This window comes from Furipterus horrens, unplaced genomic scaffold (genome assembly GCF_987537825.1).
Source record: "Furipterus horrens unplaced genomic scaffold, mFurHor1.1.pri manual_scaffold_4, whole genome shotgun sequence".
Lineage (NCBI taxonomy): Eukaryota > Metazoa > Chordata > Mammalia > Chiroptera > Furipteridae > Furipterus > Furipterus horrens.
In genome coordinates, this window is record NW_028327174.1 from 149,282,332 (window position 1) to 149,300,185 (window position 17,854).

Consider the following 17,854-nt stretch of genomic DNA (forward strand, 5'->3'; position numbering starts at 1 on the left):
ATAAAATTTCACTTAATATATGAATTTATATGGACCCAAAAGACATAATTGCATATGGTAAAAATTTGATACAAAGCAAAAGAATTGTTATACATTAATCTTATTTCCTAACACCTGTAGAAAAGAAATTTTACTCTGTTACAGTGAAGGAGTGTGGGATTTTTCCCTCTTCTTTCCATTCCACATCCTATTTGCTCAGTGGAGCATTAAGTCAAAATTATTTTATAGTTAGGTGTGTAGAGTACAAAATCTATTTTACTAGACCATGTAAAGAACTTTAGGTATCTTCAGAGTCCTGACTATGCCCTAATTAACTTTATTTAATGGCTTTAGTTGTAGATAGGGTTGCAATAATCTCTAAATTGTCCTTAAAAATAGTATTATTTAAGTTTTGACAACTGCATCATTATGTATTGTTTTATTATTCTAGGTCTTGTGGTAAACTATTTAATGGTTAACAAAACTGAAAACTGCCTAAGCTATGTTTTATATAAAGCTTTTAAAAAAATTAAAATGACCTTTGGAAACCCTGCACAGTGATACAGTAAGTTTCTTTACCTGCTTTAGTTACAGATTTTAGTCTTATTCATTAGGAAAATATTTCCTCAATGTCTTTTGTGTGCTGTGCGTACTACCAGGAACTTGGTAGGGATCTAGAGATTGAAATAAAGTTCTAACTTCAAGGAATTCACTTACAGAGCTTAAGGTTCTGTCTCCAACCATGGGAGATAAGTTACTAACTTTAATAGGGGTGGGACTAGCTCCACTTTTTTAAAAAAAAGATTTAATCTTTTATTTTCAAGCAGTGTTTATTCAGAAGTCACCATGCACTCTAGGCCCTTGCTCACACTTACATGTTTATATGTTGTGTGGGAGTAGGGTAGAAGTGTAGGTAAAGTGGACTTCATGAAGAATCAAATGTTAACTGATATGTTCAAAATAATAGTGAGAAAATGAAACTAGATGACAGAATGTGGACCAGAACAATACATGACTGGTAAGACAAAGCTTCAATTGATTATAGTCACAGAATTGTCTGAGAATGAATTTTCATTTATCTGTAGCAAGTCTTGCTTTGGGGTATTTTTTCACCTTTAACAACTACTATACCCAACTAAGACCTGGATTTTAACCCTTATTAATAGTGTCCACTGTTTCTACTTACTGCAGTTTGGCATCTCATCAGGGAAACTATCATAAAAAGTATTTTAAAACCTCCTTTCTTCCAAAGCAAGATTCAATTAAAAGGGAAAAGGGTTGATTGGTATTTTTGCATTAGGCAGAGAATTAATGCTGTATATTCCCAGCATGGAATAAACTTCAAGCAAGAGTTAACCTAGGTGGCAGATTCTTCTATAGTTAGGGCTTCCGAAGGCTTTTATAATTTCCCTTAAACCTTTTGAATTACATAACACACACACTTATTCAAACATGAATAACATTTTAAGTATAAAAAATTTTCAAAGCCCCAAGTAAATTTGTATTATCTTTTGTTTAATAGTTATTTTACCACCTTCAACTGACAAGAGTTCTGAAAACTTGAATTTAAATCCTTGAAGTGCTTAAGGTCAAAACTATGAGCTTCATCATTTTTTTTTATATTACAGAAGATACCAAAATCTTTTGAAAGACCTTAAAATTTAAAGATAAAATATAGTTTAGTGTCTTTTGTGAATTGGGGAAGAATATTATAAGAAAACTGAGAGGATTGAACAGTGATAAAACTTTCCTACATTTTACCAGACTCTAGAAAAAGAAAGAAAAAAATGATACATTATATGTTGAAGGAAAATTAACCCAGAATCAGGCAGATAATAAAAAGAAGCCTAAATACAGAGCAGAGTGCCCATGTGGATACTCTCGTCTAAAATAGAAAAAGGCCTTACATAGAACCAATTTCTTTTCATTAAGATACAATTCTTACAAGTAGTACATGCTTTTAATTAGAACAAGAACAGTTTGAGGCAGATTGAGCATAAATCACTGGTAGACAATTGAAAAAAACCCTGCAAAAACATGAGTCCAAATATATTGTCAATAATCATTTAATATAGGTTATAGCCCTAGAAATCTGAACAGCCCTGAGTCACTGTATTAAGATAGACCACAGTAACTTGTTCATAATGATGGCCCGAATCATCAAGAGTTAAATTATATTCAGATTTGTTCAGAAAATCTAGAAGACATATATCTTAGGAACATTTCTGTATATTGTTAAAAATCTTTTGCCACTGTGCAGAAAATCTCAGCTAGCTAACACATGTACTTATGTAGTTAGAATACTTACTCTGGGCCTAACTCTGTGCTGGGTGTTGTGATAGAGACCGAGAAAGTAAAAATAAGTAAGGTACTGTTCCTGCTTTTAAGATAGTCCCACTCTTAATTTCACTTACTTGGAAACTTTTATGCTCTGATGATACCAAATGTAACATTACTTAGTGATTCAGATTGTATAGTGAATTGCAAAACCCACCTTTCTGATATCAGGTATAGATTTGGTAAAATTTTATCAACTTCTTTGCCCACCAATTTACTGAAAAGGATCTAATTCAGATATTCAGCCAGTGGTTAATTTCCAGTCCAGGATACTTTCTTTGTAAATTAAAATTATTAAATACCATCGATTATCTAGAGTTTCTTCCCCAGTAGTAGTAACAACTTCACTAGGAATGTGTTATGGCACCCATTTTTTCTCTACAAAGCCAAATGACACTGAAACTTACAATATTATTGTTGATATAATTGTTTGTCTTCATGCTCTCTAGTTAAATGTTAATTCAGAAATACAGTAGAAATTTTGTATGTGCTATTCAGTGTGGGATGCCTTTTAAAATAAAGAACAAATGTTTTCCTTTTCTATTAAATTATTCTTAAGTGAAAATATGTAAGAGTACCTCAAGAGAAAATTCTAGCATATGGAAGTTCATATTAGAACTCTGGCAGTGTTAAAATACTTTTTCCATATTAATATGAAGACATTTCATTATACTGTCAAACTAGTACTTTTTCAGGGGACTTTACCAAGGTGAATGTGATGTTTTACCCCCAAATTGTTTGCATTTTATTTGAAAAGCATGATATAGTGCTATTTAATCTCTTTTATATCTGGAAGAAGAACCAAGCCTGTAACAAAAATATGATCCATGTTTCTGTGCTCTAACAACATATTTATGAGTAAAAGCATATAGGAAAAATAGCATTGATATTTTTATATTTGTTTTTGTACTGTTCTTTTTAATAGAAATGTTTTTCATCTCCACACTAATGCCCTCTTAATTAAAAAAAAACTTTTGTATAATTTTTCTTTCATGTAATTGTTAATACCTATTTTGTTTAGATATAATGTTATAAGAAAATCTATATAAATAACAGGACTGTTTGTTTAAGCAAGTTACTTTCACCTAAGTTTAACATTTAAACCATCTAAATTTAATAAAACATGCAAAATATGTCCATGGTGATGAGACATATGATAAATCTGGGGTTTGTTTTCCTTTTTTTCTTCCTTTTAGGTGTCCAATGTCCCCAACACCAGTAGATTGCCAACTCCCTCTCTTTGCAACACCTCAGCCAGCATTATGCTGTTGCTGTCATACCCATCCCAGATTACTGCAGCAGAATGGAGTTGTTCTTTAATTGTAAGGTAAGATTCCCTCCCAACTCATTTCTCACACATAAACTCAGCTTTTGATTTTACAATATTGTGTAGTTTTGTAAGTTTTTAAAATTTTCTTTTCCCACAAGGTTCCATAGGTGATTAATTTATCACATTAAAAAATTACAGAACTGCATACTATAATAAAGAACTTGATTTATGACCATAAACTAGTTCCTTTTTGTAGTAATTCCTATGAGGTTATAAAACCTCCATTGTATGAGCCCTGGCTGCTGTGGCTCAGTGGATTGAGCATTAGCCTACGAACCAAGTGTCTCTGGTTTGATTCCCAGTCAGGGCACATGACTAGGTTGCACGTCAGGTCCCCAGTTGGGGGTGCGTGAGAGTCAACCACACAGTGATGTTTCTCTCCCTCTCTTTCTCCTTTCCCCCTCTCTCTAAAAAAACTAAATAAATAAACAAATAATTAAAAAAAACAAAAACCTCCACTGTTTGAAACTTGGGGCATCTTATGGAAAGGGAGCTGGCAATCTGCAGCTGCTGTGGACATTGGATGAGAAAATATTGAAAGGTAAGCTTCAAATTTAATCCATATTGTATGCCTTTGGTTCCGTGGTGTATGTGTGAAACTCATGCTCTATTTCATATTCAACATTATAATAAATTTATAAAAGAAAAATCTTACTGTCCTCTTTTTTAAAGTGACTTTCAGTGAATGTTTGAATTATTAAGTTCGCATAACACATTGGAAAATATTTTTTATTCCTGAAAATAGTGAGAATTCTAATATTGAGAACAGTTCATTTATTCTCATATTCATATACCTGTTTATAAAGAATAGTGCCAAATGTATACATGTAAAGCTTATTAAACTTAAGTTTTATTTGAGAAACAATTATAACACTGTTCCACAAATGCCCCTTTTTAAATCCTTCTACCTACCATCTTTATCTTTGATTCTACATTGATCAGTGCAGATAAAGATTGTAAGAGCATTCTAATTTTTATTACATCTATATTCTCTCTTGTTCGTTTGAAAATAGGGGAGCATGCTATTTTTCTTATTTATTCACTTTTAAACTTAAAGTCACTAGTTTTAACTACTATTGTAATTAAACAAAATAAATTTGAGATTTTAATTTTTGCATTACAGAGATACCTACATATAAATATAGGTCCTTACATGATACGGTCTCTTTTTTCTTTAGGAATTGCCTGTGGATAGGTCAAGACAGGCAGCATTGTATAGTGGGAGAGGGGATTTTAGCACTCAGAAGACCTAGAATTCTAGTCAGAAGTCTACATCTATCTACAAGTACTTCCCTGTATGTTACTTTAGCTAGTTTCCTTCTATAGAATTATGTTCTCTGAGTTCCCTTTTAGCTTTAAAAATTTTATCCTAGAAGAAGCATGAAAACTGTTCTTAGTTTTTTCATTATCTGTATATGTAAATCAAGTTGGTCAGTCAGAAAAGCTATTGCCAGTGTTCAATTAATGACCTGACTTAAAGTTCAGGAACTATTTAATTTTAAATAGATTTTTATATTAGACCCAAGTTACAGTAGATTATTACCATCTGACTAACTTTTAAAAATTCTCTTTCCATTAGTTCATTGTATTTTATGACACTGTGAAGTCAACACTTTGTAGAAAGGGACATATTATTTTAATGTTATTTGTGTTGTATTAACCAAAGAAAATGATGAGTGAAACAGTGTGGATTTTTTACTATCAAGTAGTTAAAGCACTTTACCCCAAATACCAGTCCCAGAGCAGTGATTCTGAACTTTTTAAAATCTATGCCCCCTTTTGATCAACCTAAAAACTAGAAAAGGTAAGCTTCAAATTTAATCCATATTGTATATCTATGACAGGGTATAGAATGCTTTTTTCAGGGTCGTTGTATTCTCTTTATGTATCTTCTAGTCAAAACATTTTATCAGTCTTCACTTTCTATAATTTGTGTTATGTAAATAATGGACTTTTTGCTTCCCAAATATGGGATGATTAAAATATACAGTTTTAAATGTAAATGAAATACCATACCATCACTATCCCAAGTTGGGAATATGCAATATTAAGGAAGGGAAGAAGGCAAAATATGTATATAAAGTTAGAAGGCTATAGACATTCCCAGACAGGTCAATGGGTAAGACAGAATTATATGGAAGTTAGAAATCTATTCTCTGATTAATATTTAAGACCCTTTCCCTATGTATAGTCAGCTAGTTCAGTAGTTTATTTTCTGGGCATTAGATTAATTAAAATTTAATAACCAAAATAAAACCAAAAGCTAAAAATCTTCCTAACCTTCTAAAAATTCTTTTTTACAAAAATTAATGTTTTAATTTAGTAGACACAAACACAGCTGTCAAATGTTTTGAAGTAATGACATCCAGCTACACAGTCCCCCCCACCCCTTCTTGTGTCTCACCTACCTAGTACTAAGTTCCCATAATACTGGTATTCCTTCTGCATCCCCTATCCCATCACCACCACACTAATCCAGACAGCAGAGCAGCCATACTGCCCAAGTTAATTCTGCATCTGCCATTCTTCCCCGTATGACCCCAGTTAAAAGGAATTTAGCACGCTTGGTGCTCCCTGGTCTTTTAACATTTTTCAAACTAATTATACCACAAAGGATAGTCCCTCCACCTTCATTTCTCATTTTTTTCCTCTTTCTACTCTCCAGCTTAGAAAAATATTACCTCTATTCACAGTTTTATTTTTGAGCCAAATGGTAGTTAAGAAGTAGAAAAATAGCCACCCTACCTGGTGTGTGGCTCAGTGGATTGAGTTCTGGCTTGCAAACCAAAGAAAGGGTCACCAGTTTAGATTCCCAGTCAGGGCACATGCCTGAGTTGTGGGCCAGGTCCCCAGTTGGGGGCGCATGAGAGGCAACCACACATTGATGTTTCTCTCCCTTTCTTCTTCCTTCCCTTTCCCTCTCTCTAAAAATAAATAAATAAAATCTTTTTAAAAAGAAGAAGAAAAAGAAAAAATACATTGTTGACCTTCCCTGTTGAAAAATCGCCACCTTCCTATTTTCTATTTTTTTCCTTTTTTTATTTTATATTTTTTATTGAAATAAAACTCTTATCTCATTCCACCAAAGATTGAGGGTCACTGCGACCTGCCTTTTCATCTTCCTCAGTTTTCTTTAGATGGAAGTCATTTCTTATCCATTTTTATTATTTATCACTTAATAGTATTGTTTTTATGGATTAGCATACGTACTTCATATTATTTCATAACATTCCTTTGGAAAAAAGAAACGAGATATAATTCATTGTTAAGTTTCATTCTTTTAGTAAGTATTTGACAAGAAGCTAGATATGTCTATCTGCATATTATATGAAATAAAATTACTTGCTTTGAAATTTTTTCACAATGCTATGATTTGTCATGCCACTATGAAGACACAAGAATTAGTGAGCCTAGCTTCTATTATTTATGTGATCGCATGCACATAAAATCCCACATCTTCATACTCTTAATAAACAATTCCCTTTCCAAGATTTAAAAAACCCTCAGAGGTAGAAATGTAGTTGTTTATTTTTATGTGCATAAACATTCTGTTGATTTAAAACACAAAAATTTTTTAGAGTAGGAATTACGATTAATCACTTAGGTTCATATACAACTAAAATTTCCATGACTGAAATCTTGAAGGTTTTAGCTATATACAAAATTGGGAAATTTATGCACAGATTTAGGATACATTTTGCTCCAGGGAGAGAGAATTTTTCTGCCTCAATGCTCTACATATGTGTAGATTGATTCACTTAACAGTTGCTATGGAATGAAGTCCGATTTTTGCATGCTAAATGTGATCCATAACGTATACTAGTGTATCTTTTGTTATTAAAAAAATAAAACAAGTGGACTATATGGTATGTGAATTATATCTTAAAACTATTACCAAAAAAAGAAAATATATATAACATATAATAAATTTTGATAATGATGGTGTTAATGTTGATAGGCGTACACTGATATTGTGGAGAATGGGGGGAGTGGTAGGCTACCTAGAGATATAACTTCTATAAACTTACTGTTTTTGTGGTATTTGTATATTTAATAGAGATTTTTATAACCTATGTCAGATTGAATTTATGTCATAGTCTTTTAGAAATAGTGATGTAATTTTAAGAACCTGAACTTCAGCATCAGGCAGATGTGGATTCAAGTCATGGGACCTTAAACAAATCATTTAATCTCTTTGAGTTTTAGTTGTATCATTTGTTAAATGAGACTAAAATGCACATACCTCAGAGGGGTTTCATAACAGTTAAGAGTACATGTGCGCTGTCATGCTAACTCAATCCCTCTGCTCTTCTTCCCATCCCTCTCCCATATATGAATGAAATACTTTGAGTAATGTTTAGCAAATGGAGGGGGTGTCAGTAATTACTAACTCAGCGTAGTATGACAGCACTGAAAATGATGACAAATATATCAAATGAGAGTTATTACAGGATACTCCCCCCTTTCTACAGCCTTCTAAAGAAGAGATACTTATTTTATGGGTACCGGTATTTTGGTTTTTACTCAGAAATAAGCCTTGACATGCACTTTTATATTAAATCTAAGGGATTTACTTTTAAAATTCTGTTTTTAGGGCAAATGGTATCATCGGAGGCAAGCTGTAAAAGAATTGCATAGTACATTGATACGTCTTTTAAATGAATTACTGCCATGGGAACCAAAGTTAATGAAAGCTTTTCAAAGAAACAGGTAATTCAACTTTTATTTATCTTACATATTTTAGGGCTCTTAATTCAGGATTTATGGGAAGATGTACTGGAATTACATAGTAGTTTTCTGTATAATTCAACAGATATTTTTGTGTGCAAGGGACTTCCTAAGCCCTGAAAAAATAGTGTTGATAAAACAAAATCCTTACTCTGTGGCTTACATTTTTTAAAAGATACTATTTATTTACTTTTTAGAGGGGAAGGGAGGGAGGAAGAGAGGAAGAGAAACATCCACGTGTGAGAGAAACGAGAGAAACGGACTGTTTGCCTCCCGCACACCCCCAACTGGGGAACCTGGCTTGAAACCCAGGTCTGTGCCCTAACTGGGAATCAAACCAGCGACCTCTTGATCTTTTGGTTCGCAGGCCGGCACTTAATCCACTGAGACACACCAGCCAGAGCAACATTCTTTTTCTTTATTGTGGTAAAATGCACAAAATTTACCATCTTAATCAGTTTTAAGTGTGCAGTTCAGTGGTTTTAAATACATTTATAATGTTTTGTTACTATTAACTCATCCATCTCCTGAACTGAAACTGAAACTCTGTACCTATTAAATGATAACTCTGCATTTTCCCTGCCCACTGAGTAACCGGTAGCCACCATTCTATATTTTGTCTTTGTAATTTGGACTATTCTAATTACATAATATACAATATTTGTCTTTCTGTGACTGGCTTATTTCACTTAGAATAATGTTGTCAAGGTTCATCCATGTTGCAGCATATATCAGAATTTTCTTCCTTTTTAAGGCTGAATAATATTCCATTGTATGCATTTATCACATTTTCCATAGTGGACACTTAGGTAGCTTCTATCTTTTTTTTCCCCTTTGTTTTTTCACCCAAGGGCATTTTTTCATTGCATTATCAGAGAGAAAGGAAGGGAGGGAGAAAGAGAAGGACAGAAACATAGATTGGTTGTCTTTCATAGGCACCCCAAACAGGGATGAATCTACAGCCTAGGCATGTGCCCTGACCAAGATTCAAACCTATGACCTTTGGGTCTGTGGACAACACCCAACTGAGCCACACTGGCCAGGGCATGTTTTTAGCTATTATGAATAATGCTGCTATGAACATAGGTATGCAAATATCTCAGGACTCTGCTTTCATTCTTTGTATATATACCCAGAAGTGGGATTGCTACATCATACCATAATTCTACTTTTAATTTTTTGAAGACCCATCATATTGTTTTCCACCATGATTGTACAATTTTACATTCCCACCAACAGTGCACAAGGGTTACTATTTCTTCACATTCTCACCAGTGTTTGTTATTTTCCAGTTTTTTAAAATAGTAGCTATCTTAATGAGTATGAGGTGGATGGTATATTGTTATAGTTTTAATTTGCTTTTTTTTTTCAATGTAGCCTCATTTATTTATTCCCTATTTCAGAGTATATTTTATTGATTATTTTGTTACAGTAGTCCCAGTTTTTTTCCCTTTGCTCCCCTATGCCCAGTACCCCACTTCCCTCCAGCAATCCCACGCCGCTTAGTTCATGCCCATGGGTTGTGCATCTAAGTTCTTTGGCTTCACCCTTTCCTTTATTATTCTTAACTTCCCCCTGTCTATTTTGTACCAAACAATTATGCTTCTTAATCCCTGTGCCATTTCCCCATTTCTCTCCCTTGCCCCTCCCAGCTGATAACCCTCCAAATGATCCCCATACCTATGATGCTGTTCCTGTTCTTGTTTGCTTAGTTGCATTTTGTTTTTATTTTTTAGATTCAGTTGTTGATAGTTGTGAGTTTGTTGTCATTTTAATGTTCATAATTTTGATCTTTTTCTTCATTAAGTCCCTTTGACATTTCATGGAATAATGGCTTGGTGATGATGAACTCTTTAGCTTTACCTTGTCTGGGGAGCACTTTATCTGCCCTTCCATGATAAATGATAGCTTCGCTGGATAGAGTAATCTTGGTTGTAAGTCCTTGCTTTTCATCACTTTGAATACTTCTTGCCAGTCCCTTCTTGCCTACAAAGTTTCTTTTGTGAAATCAGCTGATAGTTTTATAGGCACCCCATTGTAGGAAGCTCTGCTTTTCTCTTGCTGCTTTTAAGATTCTGTCTTTAACCTTTGGCATTTTAATCATGATGTGTCTTGGTATGGTCTTTTTTGGGTGTAGTTTGTTTGGGACTCTCTGTGCTTCCTAGGCTTGTATGTCAATTTCCTTCGCCAAATTTGGAGTTTTCCTTCATTATTTTCTCACGTAAGTTTTCAATTTCTTGCTCTTCCTCTTCTCCTTCTGACACCCCTATGGTTAAGATATTGGCACATTTAAAGTTGTCTCAGAGGTTCCTATGCCTCTCCTTATTTTTTTCCATTCTTGTTTCCTCATTCTGTACTGGTTGACTTTTTTTCATCCTTATATTCCAAATCATTGATTTGAACCCCAGTTTCATTTCTTAACCATTGGTTTTGTGTGAATTTTCCTTCGTTTCATTTAGCATAGCCTTCACTTCTTCCCTTATGTGTCTGCTATACTTAAGAATATCTGTCAAGCCTGTGAGCATATTTATCACCCATGTTTTGAACTCTGCATCTGTTAGGTTAACTATCTCCTCATTTGTTAGGTTGGCTATGTTCTTGTTGCTTAGTTCTCCCACTGGAACCTTGATTCCTCCCCTCTCGCGGGCCATACTTCTCTGTCTCCTCATCTTGACAGGTTCCTGTGTTCGTTTGCCTCTGTGTCTTAGAGCTGTCACACCTGTTACATTGTAAGTGGCGGAGCCTTAGGTATACGACCCATTTCACCACATTGTGGCGGTATATGAGGGGGAGGGGTCAGAGAGGGAACAATGCCACTTGCTCAGTACTCGCCCCTTTTCCAGGCACTTCTCCCACTTTGTATGGGACTGGCGCCTCTCTAGCTGTTGTCCTGGCTGTCGTTCCCAGAGCGGGTGGATCTGCATACGTTCTAGGACCGTTGGGGCCCTCTAAACAAGCAGACTGTGCTGATAGACCAGCAGTTTCTTCCTCCGCCCCAATCCTCCACTGGTTTGCACAGTCAAAAGTTATGAGGATTTATTTTCCCCGGCGCTGGGACCATGAGCTGCATGGTCTGGTCTGGTACTGGCAGCACTCCCCAGGTATCCCTCCCTAGTTTTTTAAATGTGTGACTGTGCTTTCTGCCAGCCTGCTGCTGCTGCTGCTGCTGCTGCCGCTGCCGCCGCCGCCACCACACCACATCCTCTCCTCCCCTGCTTCACCCCTCCTTCCTGTCTGGATGACTATTTCTTCTTTATATCTTTGTTTGTTGAACTTCCATGCACCTCGATTTCCTGGAACTTCTGATTGTCTCTGGTTTTGAGGTAGTTGTTTTCCTTCTTAGTTGTGGAGGGAAACACAGCGTGTCTATCTAGGTCTCTATCTTAGCCATAAGTCCCCTCATTTCAGCATTTTTTTAATGATCATTGATATTGAATATCTTTTCTTGTGCTTATTGGCCATTTGTGTATCTTTGGAGAAATGTTTACTCAAGTTTTTTGCCTATTTTGGGGTAGGCTTGTTTGATTTTTTATTGCTGGGTTTTAGGGATTCTGTATGTATTCTGATTATTAATCCTTTATTGGGTATGAGATTTATAAATATTTTTCCCATCATGGGGCTACCATTTTATTTTTTTGATAGTGCCTTAATCCACAAAACTTTTTAATTTTCATGAAGTCCAACTTGTCCTTTTTTTCTTTTATAGCCTGTGTCTTTAGAGTTATGTTATATCCAAGAAATAATTGCCAAATCCAGTGTCATTAAGTTTTTGCCATATACTTTCTAATGAGAGGTTTATAGTTTTAATTTTTACATTTAGGTCATTGTTCCATTTGGAGTTAACTTGTATACAGGGTGTTAGAAAAGGGGCTAGCTTTATTCTTTGTGGATATCCACTATTCCCAGCACCAGTTTTTGAAAAGATTGTTCTTTCCTTATTGAATGATCTTGGCACCCTTGCAAAAACGATGTGACCATATAACTAAGGGTTTATTTCTAGATTCTGTCCTATTCCATGGGCCTTTATGTCTGTCTTTATGCCAGTACCACACTCTTTGATTACAGTACCTTTGTATTGTAGTTACTTTTGAAATCAGGAAGTTTGAGTACTCTACTTTGGTATTTTTTTCCCCAAGGTTGTTTTGGTTACTTGGTATCTCTTGAGACTGCATATGAATTTTAAGATGAGTTTTTTTGTTTCTGCAACAAATGCCATTGGGATTTTGATAGGGATTGCATTGAATCTGTAGATTAATTTGAGTAGTATCAACATCTTTAAATATTAAGTCTTCCCACTACTAAGAAAGAAAATTATAGGCTAATATCCCTGATGAATATAGGTGAAAAAATGCTCAACAAAATATTAGCAATCTGAATTCAACAAAACATTAAAAAGATCGTATACTGCCCTGGCTGATGTGGCTTAGTTGATTGAGTGCCAGCCTGCAAACTGAAAGATTGCTGTTTCGTTTCCCAGTCGGGGCACATGCCTGGGTTGCGGGCCGCGTCCCCAGTTGGGAGCATGCAAGAGGCAACTGGTTGATGTTTTTCTCCTTCTCTTTCTCCCTTTCTTTCCCTCTCTCTAAAAATAAATAAGTGATTTTTTTTTAAATAAATAAATAAATGATCATATACCTTGATCAGGTGGGATTTATTCCAGGGATGCAAGTTTGGTACAATATTTGCAAATCAATTAATGTGGTACACCACATAAACAAAATGAAGGATCAAAATCATATGATCATACGAATAGATGCTGAAGGATCCAGCACACATTTAGGATAAAATCTCTCAGCAAGGTGAGAATAGAGGGAATATACCTCAACATTATACAGGCCATATATGACAAACCCACAGCCAATGTCCTACTCAGTGGGGCAGATTTTTAATTGTTTTCTTTAAAATCTGGAACAAGACAAGGATGTCTGCTTTCACCACTTTTATTCAGCATAATACTAGAAGTCCTAGCCATAGTAATCAGTCAAGAGAAAGAAGTAAAATTAGAAAGGAAGAAGTAAAACTGTCATTATTTACAAATGGCATGATACTGTATATAGAGAACCTGAAATATTTCATGTAAAAACTATTAGAACTGATAAATGAATTCAGTAAAGTAGTAAAATACAAAATAATTATTCACAAATCAGTTATACCATTAATGAGCAGTTAGAAAGGGGAACTAAGAAAATCTCATTTAGAATTGCATTTAAAAAAATACCTAGGAAAATTTTTAACCAAGGAAATGAAAGACTTATACTCAGAATATTATAAGATGGTGAAAAAAGAAATTAAAAATATAGAAATAAATGGAAGCATGTACTGTGCTCATTATAGAGAGAATTAACATTAAATGTCTATACTAAAAGAAATCTGTAGATTCATTGCAATTTCTATCAAAATACTTATGGCATATTTCACAGAATTAGAACAAGTAATCCAAAAATTTATATGGAATCATAAAAGACCTCAAGTAGCCATAGCTATCTTGAGAAAGAAAAACAAAGTTGGATGTTATCACACTACCTGATCTCAGACTATATTGCAAAGCAATAATAATCAAAACAGCATGGTACTATCATAAAAACAGACATATAAACCAGTGGAATAATACAAAAAGCAAAGAAATAAATGCACGCCTATATGGTCAATAAATGATATTGGAAAAATTGTACAAATGCATGCAAAAAAAATTAAACAAGACCATCTCTTACACTATACATAAACATAAACTCAAAATGGATTAAAGACCTAAGTGTAAGACTTAAAACCATAGAACTCCTAGAAGAAAACATAGGCAATAAAATCTCTGACATTGCTCTTAGCAATATATTTTTTTCTGTGCAAGGAAACAACAGGAAAAATAAACAAATGGGACTGCTTCAAACTAAAAACGTATTTTGCAGAAAAGGAAATCATCAACAAAACAAAAAGACATCCTACTGAATCGAAGAAGATATTCACCAATTATATATCCAATAGGGGTTAATGTCCAAAATTTATAAAGAATTCAACACACACACACACACAAAACAATCAAATATAAAAATGGGAAAAGGACCTGAGTAGACACTTCTCCAAAGAGAACATACAGATGGCCAATAGACACTTAAAGATGCTCAATGTCAGTAATTATCAGATAAATGCAAATTAAAAGCACACTGAGATATCACCCCACACCTGTGAGATAATAAATCAACAAACAACTGTGTTGGCAAGAATGTGGAGAAAGGGGAACCCTCACGTACAGTTGGTGGAAACGCAGAATGGTGTAGCCACTGTGTAAAACAATATAGAAGTAACTCAAAAAATTTAAAATAATACTGCTTTATGATCCACATGGTCTGTCCAGAAGATATCTAGCCATATAATAAGAAAAATAGAGACATTTATTGAAAAAGATACAAAAAACATTGTACATAGGACAATGACACGTCAGTCCCCTTCAAAGTAGGCATCTTGGTACCTCACACAGTTTTCTCAGTTGTGATTAGCTGCCATGTTATATTTTCCTGAATCTCATTGACAGTCGGAAATCTCTTCTCTTTCAAAGGTGATTTTAGTTTTGGGAAAAGCCAGAAGTCACAGGGCACCAAATCTGGACTGTAGTGGGGCTGAGTCACCTGGATGATTTGATGTTTCTCCAAAAACCTCTGCACGAGATATGATGTATGAGCAGGCACATTGTTGTGATAAAGCTGTCAAGTCACGAGTTGCCCCTAGCTCTAGCCTTCTGAATCATCCAAATAGTTTCCACAGAGGAATGTTCAAGCTTAACGCAAAATTTGATGGCAGATTCATTGCTCTACTCACTGTTATTTTGAATGCTAAGGCCACACAGTACACATGCTTGCTCGATGGCATCTACCGCCCCCACTGACTAGTACAATGAAGTCGTCATTGTTCACGCATGCACATTCCAATCCACTCTCTTTGGCTGCCAGGTTACATCGATGTTGTGCACACCGTTCTTGTTATATTAACAATGGCTTGGCTTTTTCTAGACATACCTTACATATCTAAAGAAACCCAAAATACTAATTTGAAAGACTATATCCACCCTACATTCATTGCATCATTATTTACAATAGCAAAGGTATGAAAGCAACCCAGGTGCCCATTAATAGACAAGTGGATAAAAAAGCAATGGTACATATATACAATGGATTATTACCTGACCGTTAAAAGAAAAAAGATGAAATCTTAACATTTGTGACAGCATGAATGGACCTAGAAAATATTATGTTAAGTGAAACAAGTCAGAGGACAGATATATGATTTCACTTATATGTGGAATCTAGAGACCAAAATAAATAAACAGAAAATAAAAACTGATTCATAGATACAGAGGTTAGACTGATGGTTGCCAGAAGGAAGGATTTTGGGGACGGGGGAGGTTAGGTGGAAAAGTAAAGGGTCTAAGAAGTACAGATTGGTAATCACAGAGTAATCATGGGGATATAAAGCATAGCATAGGGAATATAGTCAGTAATATTGCAATAACTATGTATGGTGCCATATGTGTACTTAAAATATCAGGGGTACCAATTTGTAAAATATGTGATTGTCTTACTGTTATGCTGTACACCTGAAACTAATACAAAATAATATTGAATGTAAACTATAACTGAAAAAAAAAGTTAATGTATTATCTTCCAATCCATGAACATGAGATATGTTTCCATGTATTTATGTATTATTTAATTTCTTTCTCCAGTGTTTTTGGGGTTTTTTTTAGTTTTCATTCACATTCTTGATTAACTCCTAAGTATTTTACTCTTTTTGATGTTATTATAAATGCAATTGTTTTATTAATTTCCTTTTCACATTGATAATTATTTATAACAATGCAACTGATGCTGTGTGTTGACTTAGTATCTTGCCACTGTGCTGAATTTGTTTAACTATTTTTGTGGACTCACGATTTTTTAAATATAATATACAGTCTCTGAAGAGAGATCATTTTTCTTCTTCCTTTCCAATTTGGATGCCTTTTGTTTCTTTTCTTTTTTTGTGGTGGGGGGAGCTAATTGCTCTGGCTAGACCTTCTAGTAGCAATAGAGGTAGCAAAAGCAAACATCCTTGCCTTGTTCCTATGTTTAGAGGAAAAGCTTTTAGTCCTACCATTGAGTACGATGTTGGTTATGAGTTTTTCATGTTCTTTTTCATGATGAAGTAGTTTTCTTCTATTTCTTGTTTGTTGATTGTTTTTATTAGGAAAGGATGTTGACTTTTGTCAAAGCTATTTCTGTAACTATTGAGATGATCATGCATTTTTATCTGTTAATATAGTGTAATACATTAATCAGTTTTTGTATGTTGAACCATCCTTGCATTTCAGGAATCAGTTCCATTTGGTCATGGTGTATAATTCTTTTAATATGCTACTGAACTTGATTTGCTTATATTTTATTGAGAATTTTTGCATCAATGTTTATAAGTGATAATAGTTTGTAGTATTGTTTTCTTGTAGTGTCTTTATCGGATTTGGCATCAAGATAAAGCTGGCCTTAAAGAATAAGTTAAGAAATGTGCCCTCCTTTTGAGTTTTTTTTAAAAAATGTTAATTCTTCTTACATGTTTGGTAAAATTCACCAGTGAAGCCATCAGGTCCAGGGCTTTTCTTTGTCAAGATATTCTTTGGTTTATTGATACTATCCCCTTACTAGTTACAGATCTGTTCTGATTTTCTTTTTCTTCATGGCTTAGTTTAGGTAAGTTTTATGTTTCTAGGAATTTTTTCATTTCATCTAGGTTATCCAATTTATTGTCATACAATTGTTCATAGTACTCTTAATAATCCTTTTAGAATTGGTACTAATGGCCTCGTTTTCATTCCCGATTTTAGTAATTTGAGTCTTCTCTGTTTTTTCTTAGTCCACCTACCTAAAATTTTGTCACTTTTGTTGGTCTTTCAAGGAACCAAATTTTGGTTTCATTGATTTTTTTCTAGTTCATTTATTTAATCTTTATTATTTCTGTCCTGCTAGCTTTGGGTTTAGTTTGTTCTTCTTTTTCTAGTTTCTTAAGTTACAATGTTAGGTGGTTGATTTGATATTTTTCTTGTTTTTTAATGTAAGAGTTTATAGCTTTAAATTTTCACCTTAGCACTACTTTCATTGTGTCCCATAGTTTTGATGTTTTTATTGTCATTCATTTGTATTTTCCTTATGATTTCTTCTTTGATCTGTTGGTTGTTTAAAATAAGGTGGTGTTTAATTTTCACAAATTTGTAAATTTTCCAGTCTTTTGTTATTGATTTCTAGCTTCATCTGTGGCTTATAGTCTTAATGGCAGAAAAGGACAAACTCAGATATCAGATGACAAGTGCTATGAAGAAAAATAAATCAGGGTAAGGGGAATAGGAAATGCCTTGTTTGGATGGGATGATGATAGCTCTTTTAACAGAGTGTCAGAGAAATTCCCTGATAAGTTGATGTTTGAACAGAGACCTTAAGGAAATGAGAGAGAGAGAGAGAGAGA

General features: G+C 34.2%; 1 protein-coding gene across 2 annotated transcripts in view; it reads left to right on the top strand.

The window, feature by feature from the left end:
• The window catches only part of BRD10 (bromodomain containing 10), a 124,730-nt gene that overhangs the window by 99,341 nt on the left and 7,535 nt on the right, over window positions 1-17,854 (top strand). For both annotated transcript variants that reach the window (XM_090274117.1, XM_090274118.1), the window contains one exon: window positions 8,241-8,356. In XM_090274117.1, coding sequence (XP_090130243.1) covers window positions 8,241-8,356 — 116 coding nt within the window. The remainder of the gene's footprint in view (window positions 1-8,240; window positions 8,357-17,854) is intronic.